This window comes from Mustela putorius, unplaced genomic scaffold, assembly GCF_011764305.1.
Source record: "Mustela putorius furo isolate JIRA1106 unplaced genomic scaffold, ASM1176430v1.1 tig00000224_pilon_pilon_pilon, whole genome shotgun sequence".
NCBI lineage: Eukaryota > Metazoa > Chordata > Mammalia > Carnivora > Mustelidae > Mustela > Mustela putorius.
This window is the reverse complement of record NW_025421321.1, coordinates 1,034,539-1,046,562: the sequence shown is the minus strand read 5'-3', so window position 1 is coordinate 1,046,562 and position 12,024 is coordinate 1,034,539. Positions and strand designations below refer to the sequence as shown.

The window sequence follows — 12,024 nt, the reverse complement described above, 5'->3', positions numbered from 1 at the left end:
CCTCTCCCCTTCAGCTACCTCCCACACCAGGGCAGCCTGGATAACCAAATGTGTACCAAAGTAAGCCCCTCGTGCAGGACCCAGGCAACATAAAACCTGCAGACTGCGAAAACCAAAGCAATCAGAGGGGAAGGTATGAGACATTTCTCCCCCTCAGTTTCTGCTTACTCTTTTGTAAGAACTGATAGAAATATCAGCAGAAAAAGTGCTAAATCTTATTTTATTTTATTTTTTATTTTTTAAAGATTTACTTATTTGAGAGAGAGAGAACACGAGAACAGGAGGAGGGGCAAAGAGATGCAGACTTGCAGCTGAGCGGGGATCCTGACGCAGTGCTCAATCCCAGGACCCTGAGATCATGACCCAAGCCAAAGGCAGCCGCCCAACCGACTGAGCCACCCAGGTGTCCCCAAATCTTAGTTTTATCACTGAAACAATTGCTTAGCAGGATTTCTCAAACCAAGTCTCTCTAGAATGAAGAGGATCAAAACTCTTACTTCATTTAGCAGAGGGCTTGGCAATGTTAATAATTCAGCAGAGAACACCAGGGGTTTGTCCTTCACCCCAGACTGCCCCTCCCACCCCTGCCCCAGACAGTCTAGACTTTCTCATCTCAGAACTTTAAGGAAAGAACACCCAGCAGAAAAGGAGATGGAGAAAGGGCAGCTATTACTTAGGGGAAAACAATAAGATGAATCTAGCTAATGTAACACTCCACAAACCTTTGGGGTAGTTTTAAAAAACACCTATTTGACCATATCACTGCATTCTTTAAAAGCTTTAGAAATATCCAACAAAAGAAAAATGGATAAATAAAACATGGCAGATGCGCATAACGGGATGCTCTGCAGTCATCATAAAAGCATATATAATATGATACCATTTTGTAAATAATTCTGTGCGTGGGAAAAAGAAGTAAAGGACATAAAAAACTTCAGGAGTGGGATGCCTGGGTGGCTCAGTTGGTTAAGCAGCTGCCTTCGGCTCAGGTCATGATCCCAGAGTCCTGGGATTGAGTCCCACGTCGGCTCCTTGCTCAGCAGGGAGCCTGCTTCTCCCTCTGCCTCTGCCTGCCATTCTGTCTGCCTGTGCTCTCTCTCTCCCCCTCTCTCTCTCTGATAAATAAATAAAATCTTAAAAAAAAAATTAAAAAAAAAAAAAAACTTCAGGAGTGATAACCTCTGAGTGAAATTTCTGCTTTTGTTTTTACTTTTACTTGTTTTTCAATAATGAACATGTATCACTTATTTCTCTTGTAATAAGAAAAACCCAAATGCAGCCATAACAGCTATTTCTAGAAACTCCTGATACTGCTCCATTACTCACGGGGCAAAATCCAAACTCACAGGGCCTTCATGGACCCCTTGACCAGATAAGGCTTTCAAGTTTGTGATTCTCTGGCCCCAGGAAAGATATCAGAAAATTCTTCCCATGTGCTTGGGAAAGAAGCAAGCCTAATATGCCATGACTGAAGCAAATCAGTTTTCAGTTATAAAATGATCTAAAACCAATTTACATTTAGCTCTTGGACACAGTTCTTTAAAAAGGAATTTTCTCCCTTGAACAACATTAACCAAGGGTTGGCACATGGCAGTGCAGGGCAGACAGGAAGATCATATGGGAGTCAGGCTGCTCCAGATTCTAGACAGGCACCTGTGGGCCCCTCTTGCCCAGTGGTCCCTAGGAGGCTGCGACCCAAGGTCTCAGTGGCACCAGAATCAGTCCATCTCCTGCTCAGGGTAGATCCCAAGCCTTCAACGTCAGTGGTGAGTCTAACAACAGACCCATGCTGTTAGAAGAGCCATAAGGAGGCAGGGGAGGCACCGAGAAGGGAAGATGCAATCCCTCTGTTGTCCTCTTCCAAAGTTCCTTCAGTCATGCTGTGACTGAGAGAGGCTCACTCTGTGGAAACCCACACTGACCTCACACTCTATTTTGTGAGATCAGGGAACTAAGGAGACTACACCAGGTGAGCAAAATCATACATCAGCAGCTGCAAAAGCCAACCAGCTAAGGACTCTAATTTCATCCACAGGAACTTGCTCAGTTAGAAGTGGTCAGTGGGGAGGCTTGTGGCTGGATGCTAGAAGGGAATCAGCTGAATACAGACTGTCGATTGCTGACAGGAGCAGAAACAACAGGCAGTTATTTCTTAACTAAGTCCTCCCTTGCGAAAAACACCGCCCACGTTCCACACGGAGGGAAGGGCAGCTCAGCAAGGCCACAGCCAGCACATCCTCTGAGCTACTCAGTCACGGTGTCATGGTTGGTCTCCCCACCCGGGGTTCCATGGCCTTACTACCACCTCCTTACAGTGAGACCATGTTTATTTATTTTCTCAGGTTTGACTAGAAATATTTTTGAAAATTTGATGAAAGGATCCTTACAGGCTACAGGCACCAAGCCCCACTAATGGTCTCCTGAACATCCCACTATCCTGTGAGAGTCTTTCATGCAGGAATGATGGAATGCGTTTGCAGGAGTGCAAACTTATACATACACACTGTATACTCACACAGCCACACACACACACACAAGCACTATAGCCTTGATGCCATCTCTTGCATACCTTTTCTCCAAGCCAGGCAGAGTAGGTGTGGACGTCTACTGGAAAGCAGACCAGGATCTCAGCCTGCTTCATCTGGCCTTCTCCAGCCACCCCCAGAAAGGAAAGGTTGTCTGAGGCCTCTGCGATTCCAAAGGCCTGTGGACTCAGATGGGTGGCCCTGCTCAGCTCTGAGCCTGCTTCCCCACAGACCAGTAGGGATAGGCAATACCCTCCTTTGGAACCCCTAGTGCATGGGTCCTATGGGAGGGTGAGCCGGTGGGGCCCTCTCATGTGCTGACCTAGGATGGCAGTATGTGACTCCAGGTGACCTCAGCTTGGGAAGAGCTCCTTCTGCCTAAGGGTCTGTTTTCTTACACTCTGAATACAAAGCAGACCAGGGCCTCACACTCTCTTATCTCAGAGAAAGCATATTACAAGGAGATGGGAGACCTGGCTTCAACTTTTAGGCCACATTGGTTGTGTGATTATGGCATGCTACTACACTGCTACAAGCCTCAGTTTCTTTGGCTGAAAAATGGGGCCAAAATGGCCTCTCTGGATAACTGTGGCTGTTGAGTTAGGATACCCAGTGCACAACAGAAGCACAACATATCACAGTTTCCCAGGCTGCAACAGAAGCTCCCTCCTAGGGGGCTGAGGGGCTCCTCAACCTATAGACCTCTAGCTGCACAATGAAGGCAAGGTGCCCAGCATCCCTGCTGAAGACGAAACGGGCTCTTGGTCTTCGATCCTTACTCTTCAGTTGGGCACAATCAACTGGCCCTGTGTGGCTATGAAACCACCCCCCAACATCTGCTATGGCCACGTTGTGAACCTTGGAGCCCCAGGAAAGCAGGCTACACCCCTCGATGTCTCCAATCTCTCCCACTGTGAGCCATGGAGGCAAGGGCTTTGTAACTGTGACCGTGACAGTCCCCACACATGGCAGGAGTAAGCCTTTTTGGGATAGTGCTCAGAAGCCTGCTGTAAGGTGGATGGGGTCAGATAAAATGTCCGTACACTGCCCACCCAGGGCCACGCATGTGGGGGCTTCATGTAGGTCATGTCAAACAAACACTGCCAGCAGGGCTGGGGTGAGGAAAGGGTTCCCTTCAAATGCAACCACACAAGACAGTGAGAGGCAACATCCAAGAGATGCAGGAACTGGATGGCTTATCACAGGCTCTCACACACCTGCTCGCTGAAGCCACATATACCACCTGAGTTCCTCAGCTACCCGCAGGCATGAGATGTGCCTGGTGGCTACAGGCACCAAACCCTGCTGAGGGCTCAAACACAAGGACTGGTAGCCTCCCACCCAGAGCACAGTCTGTCACCATTCCCACTTCACAGCTGAGGAATCTCAGGGGCTCTGTCCACCCAGGGTCATAGCAAGGGCTGCTGAGGGAGAATGAGGTGGGAGGCTTATAGCCCCCCAGTGCCCCCACTACTACCACTACCGAGAGCTGAGTATAGCACACTGGTTTTCCACAATGCACACCCTTTGCTATCCTTGAGGGGACACCTCCAGGTGACAAAAGCATCCAGAAAGTGAGTAACCAGCTGAGTTCCTGCCAGGGAAGCCTAGCACAGACTGTTCCCCGCAGTGGGGTGAAAAGCCCCTCCTCTGTTTGCCCTAGCCTGGGGTCTGATCTTCGGGCTGGATTTCTTTACATTTTGATTAATAAATCAGAGAGGTGGGTTTTATCTCCATAAAAGGTCAGAAATCCTTCCCTCTGGTCTGTGCAGCCACCAGCCCCCCAGTGCAACAGACCGCCCTCCAGGGGTCTGCTTAACCCATTGTACCTCCTAACATCTGAGGTCAGGTTTCAGGCTCCGGGCTCCTCCCACCATCGCAGGCTCCTTTTATCAGTCTCCAAAACCATTCACCAGCCCTCTTTCAAAGCCTTCGCCCATGTCACCAGCCACAGGCACACAGAGAAGACCCGGGTTAAGAAGGACAGACCCCATTAATAAAGCAGAGAATGGGAATTTCCCCTGCAGTCCACAGGCACACATAGCTGGATGCTCCTACACATGTCCCCACAGCATTAAGAGCAAGGCTGTTTTTTAAATACACCCCTCTTCTTTCCAGGAAGGACATCCCCAGAGGTGCACCTTCAAGATTTCTACTGGCTCAGGTAAAACAGGAGGGCCTCAACTCCAGCATGTTCATGACCACGGCCTCAGCTAGCAGCAGTGCCACATCCACCACCCACCCGTGGCCAGGGCTGGAGAATCACCACCCAACTGCTAAGGAGTTGCCACCCTGGGCTTGGGTATGACCCCAAGACCTACTGGATCTTCTTCTCTGTGAGCTGCTCTAAGGCAGAGTGACAGTCATCCATCTCTTGCACAAACTCCAGGTTCCTCTTCTCTGCTTTCTCCAGGTCCTGCCTCGCCTTGTCTCGCTCCTTTGCCATCTGTTCCACTTGCCCTCTGCCACAGGAAGGAAACAGGGTGAGATGAGGACACATGCTCTGGGGCCAGCAAGCCCTGTGTCTGCATGAATGACAGAAGGGGCTGCATTAACGGGGTGCTGAGCATGGGCAGTGCTGTGCTTTGACCTCACTGCCACCACCAACCATCTCCTGAAATTGGTTTCCAGAATTACTCTGTCCCTTTTACTTGCACATACTGAGAGAGAAGCTAAATGATGTGTCAAGAAGGTTTCTAGAAAGTTTCTGAACCAAGGAAGTCTGAACCTAGAGCATTACAGTGTGCCACACCTCCAGATGGCCCAGAACAGGTGAGAATTTATCCGTGCCCCCTCCCCTCCTGTCTCCTCTCCCAGAGATCCTCAGCACCCAATCTAGGACTAGATACATGAAGGGGGAGAAGGCTGGTCACCCATGGTCCTGCCTGGTCACACCCCGACACCTGCAGCCTGACATCCAGGTGAGTCCCCCAGAGCAGGTCACACCTGTAGCTCTACACTCCCCGACACCTGCCATTTTGGTGACCATTTCTCCCCCTGAAGAGCATGGAGCTTTTCTTCCTCTACCTTCCCAAGGCAGAGTCTTTCTGGGGTCCTATTTGCAGAGCTGCCTGAGGGTCAGAAAGCTCACCCATCAGCACCTAACAGGATGTAAAATCTTGAGGACAGAAATCATGATTTCTTTTCTGCAGCTTTGGGACACCAATAAACACAAAAATGATCTTTATGCCAATCTGCTGAGCAGACAGATGGCGAGAATACTCAGCTAATCAAAAGCTGAACTCAACTAAAATGGAACTCATTCTCTGCCCCTCCCCCCGTCACTTTGCTCTTGGTGACCATGTTGAGGAACACTTTGTTCTCTTCCCCAGCCAGCCGCCCCAGCTCAGGAGCCCTCTGCCTGCTCTTGGAACACATCCCTGCTGGCTAGAGGATTTTGGCCTCTGCATCCAAGAGCATCAGTGTCAGCAGGATGAGCATCATGTTCAAATGCCCCCTTTGGAACCTTGCTAAAAGGGGCTAAGGGAGGACCTCAACATCAGTTTCTAAGTGTGAAGACAGGCCAGTGACTCTGAAATTCTGTGGCTGTAAAAACCCAATCAGCAAGGCCCTCTCAGGCCACACACAGGGATGTCACTCAAGCCATAGGGAGCGCTCATCTATTTCCCTGTCCCCTAAAATGCCCACTAAAGGAGAGCCAGTGGAAAAGGTGGTGTCGAGCTCCCTGGCCCCTGGGACTGGCTTGGGGTGGACAAGGGCAGGATGCCCATTTCCTGGGACTTCCTACCACTCAGCAGGCTGGCTAGCTGTGCCCACCCCCCAACCCCAACACACTGAGCTCTTACTGGCGGAAGGTCAGCTCCTCGCGGTAGCAGGCCAAGGCTGCCTGCTGAGTGGCACCACCAACCATCATGAGCTCATTCTCAAGGGCCCAGGTCAGCTCCATAAGGTTCACCTTCTCGTCCACATTGAAGTCGAGACTCTGGAAATAGCAAAGTCTGTTGGGCAGGAAAAGATGTGTGGCCTCTCCAAACACTTCCTGGCTTTCCTAAGAGCAGGCAGGGCCCAGATCCACACTGTCCTATAGGCAGTACCTGCCAACTTTTCTAAAGTCTCTGCCTCTATCACCATTCATCTTATGGATGTGGATGTGCTCCAGGCTGGACAGAGAACCTCATCCTAAAAAAGTGACACAGAAGGGGCATGTCCCAAGCAGAGGACATCATGGGGCTTGACAGGAGACCAGGGGAGATGCCTTTCTCCCTGTGAAATAACTTGCTGTGTGGACCCTGCTAGCCCTGGGAGCAGTATGAGGAGACCTGACCTGAGCTCAGTGCCACTGAGAAGCAAGCAGAGGAGAATGCAGAGTTCCCTGACAACACCCCTGGGACGCCTTCTCCCGAGTGCCTGTCCAGGTGAGCCCCTAACGTCCACTCTGCTTAAGCCAGTTGGAGTTGAGTTGTTATCATTTCAAGCTAATAGAATCTCTGTGAAATGTGTGTATGGGTGGGTGGAAAAATGATCTGATAGATGAGCCATAGCCCAGCACCACAAAGAGTGGAGCACTCTTTTCCCATCAGGGTTCTGAAAATAAGAGAATAAAACAATTTATATGTATTGTATCACAGTAATAATAAACCATACCCGTATACCCCTCTGCTCAACTAATAACACTTGCTGCATTTGCTTTTCTCGTGTTGAGTATTCTTGACCCCTGCTTCTTTCTAGGACATCAAAAAATCAGTCATGTCCAAGTCCAGAGGCAGGCACCACGTCAGGGCCTGTAGATTAAAGAGCCACCACATTCCCAGATCACACGTGGGCATGAGACATGCTCCCTTTTTTAACTTATGCCACAGACACTTGATATCCACTGCTCCCCCACCTCCCAAAGCACTTCTGAAGAGAAATGACAGAAGGCAAAAACATGACAGGTCACAGCAGCAGCTTCCTGGCCAAGGAGAAAGGAATCATCAAAACCCACAAGGGATGGGTAGAAACCAGTCTCCAAGACAGCCCCGTGCTCCTCACCTTCTGGTATCCACCTCCAGGTGCTCCCCTTCCACACCGAGCAGGGCCAGCCCGTGACCCACAGGGTACTAAGGAGGTGACAGTGTAGGGCTTCTAAGGCTGGAGTGTGGCAGACACATGGCCTCCTCCCCGCCCTCTCTGAGATGGTGCTCCAGGGAAGCTGCTGCCCAGGTGTGAGGACGCTCAAGCAGTCCGAGGAAGGGGCCCTGTGCAAGAAAGGAGGCCCTCCCACCTACAGCAAGCATCAATCTGCCAACTTGGAAGAAGTAGCTCGGCCCCAGTCAGGCTCTCACAAGGCCTCGGACCAACCTCAGGGGAGACCCTGGGCTAGAACTACCCACTAATTCCCAAATTCCTGACCCACAGAAGCTGTTCTGTATAAGAACAGTCATCATGGGGCGCCTGGGTGGCTCTGTGGGTTAAGCCGCTGCCTTCGGCTCAGGTCATGATCTCAGGGTCCTGGGATCGAGTCCCGCATCGGGCTCTCTGCTCAGCAGGGAGCCTGCTTCCTTCTCTCTCTCTCTGCCTGCCTCTCAGTATACTTGTAATTTCTCTCTGTCAAATAAATAAATAAAATCTTTAAAAAAAAAAAAAAAAAGAACAGTCATCGTGTGTGAAGGTGTAATTCAATGGTGATTTGTTGAGGGGGGACAGATAACCAATCCCAGGCCTCCACACAGAGCATCCCTGAGGGCCTGGCCAGGAAGTGCCCTGAAATGGCCAGGTGTCTTGAGAAGCTGGGTACATGATACCAACACGTCCAGGTTGAGGGCTCACTCAGCTGGGTGCTTCCTTGGGCAGCAGCCTGTGGTCTTGACCACCAACGTGACAGGTAAGCAGTTTCTGAGAGTGCTGCGGGCAGGAAGGGGCTTGACTCGGCAGGCCAGGACCTGGACCACCTGTCCCACTTACTGGTGCACAGGCAGCCACCCCATCTGTCACATGCGACAGAAACACCTTCCAGGCTGCATAAGGAGTAAATAACATCACAAACTTCACGGTCCTTGCTTGGTGCCAAGTACTGAGAGTTCAGTAAACATCGTAGCCTTTCAACAAAATGGAAGCAAACTCAGAATGCAACTGGTGAATTATAAATTGCTAAAGAACTAGAAATACTCTGTGATAGCAGGAAAGCAACAAAAATGTTAAGTTATGAAATGTTAGAGGCAAATTTGAGATTCACCATCTGTCAGGTTATGATGGCAGGGGACCCACCTCCAAATGACAGGGAATCAGAACATAGTTTCAGGGACAATCCCCAAACCATGAATTCCTTTGCTCTCTACCCTCCCTAGTGGCCAGTCTGGTGATCTGGGCTTGGTCTCTGGCTCTCAGAACAATTCCAAGGGCCAGGTGCCCAGGCCTGTCCTGGCTGTTCAGGCTCTACCCAGGCTGCTGGGTGGTCACATTCAGCAATGGCTGAGTTGATGTCCAGGAGGGACTGGCTCAAGGTGTCAGGAGGCCTGTCTTAGAGACTGTTGCTGGACTCCTCCATGTAGTGTTAGTTTGTGTTAATAGGGACATTTTGAGAGGTAATCTGATGAAGCCTATCAAGAGTTAAAACTCATAGCTTCAGGAATCTGGCCTACAAAGATATACCAGCATAGAAACAGGAAGATACATATACATTTTAAATGCCAAGATTTAAAACAGAAAAAAATCTACATGTACAAGAGAGAAAAGGTAACATAAATTAACAAGTATATGGTATACAGATTTTGCAAAACAAATTTTAAAGCTGGAATATCTAAAATACACATTTCTTCTCTGTGTTGGGGAAGGGCTCTATAGTACTCCCATTAAGCTGTTAGGTTGCTCCTTCTGCAGAGTGGGAGCAAAGGGGAGCAGGCTTTACTATTTTTCTTTAAATTTTCTATACAGTTGACACCTTTTTTTTTTTTATTACAACAAATTCAGAAATGAAGATCATCAGTCTAGCTTACCAATACACTTCCAAGAACACACAGTGTGTTCTTCCCTCACCCTTGTCCTGCTCCCAGAGCAGGCTCCCTCCAAACCCCAAGGGTCTGGCCCTAAGCTCCTGGGGGAAGTCAGACTGGCCTCCTCTGAGGACAGCCAGGCAGCACACCTCTCTATGTCCCACCCAGTGGAGGGAGGGTATGGGCAAGCTGAGTCTGTGGGGAGAGGAGCTTGCCCAGGCTGGCAGGCAGCTCTGACAGAATTCAGGTTCACTACAGAGCTTGTCCTCAACAAATGGAAATACTCAGACTACTGGGACTCTACCACAAGTAGAGTCTCTACCACAAGGAAGGAAATTTCCTTCCCTCATCTGGGACTGAATCCCTCATCCAGGCAAGCAGAACATCTCCAAGGTTAACAATGCACTGGAGGGAATGTCAATATACTAAAACCTATTTTCAAATGGATTTGTTTCAGACTGTTGATTTTGTTTCTTATTTATTATCTTTTTAAATTAAAAATCTCCTATATTTTAAAGATTTTCATTTATTTGCCAAAGAGAGAGAGAGCATATGCACAAGCAGAGGGAGCAGCCGACAGAGAAAGAAGCAGGCTTCCCACCAAGTAGAGATCCTGAGGCAGGACTCAATCCCAGGACCCTGGGATCATGACCCCACCCAAAGGCAGACACTTAACCGACCAGGTCACTCAGGCATCCCAAAATCTCCTATATTTTAATAGTAAAAAATACAGAAGAAAGTAATTCCAATAGACCTTTCCTACATGGGGTTCTCTGCAGAGAGTTAAGGGCCTATGTGTCTGGGATACTCTGTCCGGCCTCCTCTGTGTGCAGAGGGCCCCAAGGTCCCCCCCGGATGTTCTCCCGGGGGCAGCTCTGAAGAGACCAGTTCCAGACCTGCAAGATCTCCCTGCCATTCGGAATTCCCTCCTGGGCCCACAGGGCGATGAGCTGCTCGGGAACTGCAAAGCCAGTGCCGTCATCAATGCTGCACAAGAGACGCAGGCCTGAGCACACAGACACAAGGGACGATGTTGTGGCAGTTGGGCAGCCACCCTCCTCCAGGACCTGCATGCAGGGAAAGCAAAGGGACCCATCAGCACTTCGGCGTCCTGTCCATTTTTAGGACTTTCCAACCTCAGCAGCCTATGCTCGGCCCTTTGCTGTCTTGTTCAGGCCCAGTAAGAACCACTCACACAGTGACTAGGAAACAGAGACAAGGCACCATCACACAGTGTGCCCAAGACTGCATGGCTCTGTGGGCAACAACTCGGAGATTTGAACCCAGGGCTCTGGATACTCAGCCCACTGCCTTTGCAAGGACCCTGGTGCCTGCTTTCCTACCGTCCACCAGAGGTCTTGCCCAGGGAACACATCCTAGGGCCCTTGTGGCCTGACCAGTCAGCACAAGCTGCTTGGTGGGAGACCTGAAGCAGTTTTAACCTCTCTCCCCGATGCAGTAATGGTGAGCACCTGGCCTCTCAACAGGAGAGCCGGCGATGGCGGAGATGGCACCAGCCAATGCTAGGAAATCCAGCCTATGGAAAGAAACCCAAGACGTGCTTGAAAAGAGGAGGTGGAATGGCCCAAAGTCACACATTTCCCCAGGCCTCAGAAACATATCTCACAGCTGACAGAAGTGGGTTGTTTGGGCTTTGATTTTTTTTTTAGGATTTATTTATTTATTAGAGAGAGAAAGACAGTGTGAGCAGGGGGGAGGGGCAGAGGGACAAGCCAACTCCCTGAGGAGTGGATGGATGCTGAGGATGGAGCTGATGTGGGGCTTAATCTCACGACCCTGAGATCCAGACCTGAGCCAAAAATTAAGAGTCGAATGCTCAACTGACTGAGCCACCCAGGAGCCTCAGAACTGGGGGGTTTTAGGAAGAAAGGGAAAAAATCTCTTGGCCAGAAAACTGATCTATTATGGTTACGGGCTATAAGAATCTGTCGTCAAGCAGGGTTATTTTCTGCTGGGGCTCTTGGGTGGCTCAGCTGGTTAAGCATCTGCCTTTGGCTCAGGACATGATCGCAGCATCCTGCGGTGCATCTGGATACTTGCTCAGCGGGGAGTCTTCTTCCTACCCTCTTTCTTCCTTTGCACCTCCCCACCACTCACGCTCTCTTGCTCTCTCAAATAAATGAAAAAAGAAAGAAAGAAAGAAAGAAAGAAAACTTAAAAAAAAGATTGTTTTCTGCCCCAGGCAGAACAAGCATTTGCTGTCTGAGGCCACAGGAATGAGGAGCAGCTGCCCCTTCTTTCTGGCTACCAGGGCTTCCACCACACACTGAGGGCTCCCCTCCTTGCTGGCTTCCTTTCAACCTCCCTCACAGGAGTCTCTTGCTATTCCCAAACATTCCAAGTTTGTCTCATTGCCTAAAACACTGTCCCCCAACACTTCCATGGTTGTGCTTCCTAGGGCTCTACTCTGACAGCCCCTCCTAGCCCACCATGCCCCCTCCCCACACTCAGTTCTCAGCAAGTGCTCCCAAACCCACACACCCTCATCTGTTCTCAGTTGTATTCCTACCTCTCCAGAATCACTTTCTCATGAACTGGTGCTCACT

The 12,024-nt window shown here is 49.9% G+C and overlaps 1 protein-coding gene across 7 annotated transcripts in view; it reads right to left on the bottom strand.

The window, feature by feature from the left end:
* NINL (ninein like) overlaps positions 1 to 12,024 on the bottom strand; it is a 156,430-nt gene that overhangs the window by 48,246 nt on the left and 96,160 nt on the right. For 5 of the 7 annotated variants that reach the window (XM_045077584.1, XM_004781242.3, XM_045077583.1 and 2 more), the window contains exons 8-10: positions 10,354 to 10,524; positions 6,332 to 6,468; positions 4,847 to 4,987 (exon numbers count right to left, since the gene is read on the bottom strand). In XM_045077584.1, the coding sequence (XP_044933519.1) occupies positions 4,847 to 4,987; positions 6,332 to 6,468; positions 10,354 to 10,524 (449 nt within the window). The remainder of the gene's footprint in view (positions 1 to 4,846; positions 4,988 to 6,331; positions 6,469 to 10,353; positions 10,525 to 12,024) is intronic. The other 2 variants (XM_045077582.1, XM_045077586.1) reach the window with 2 other exon arrangements.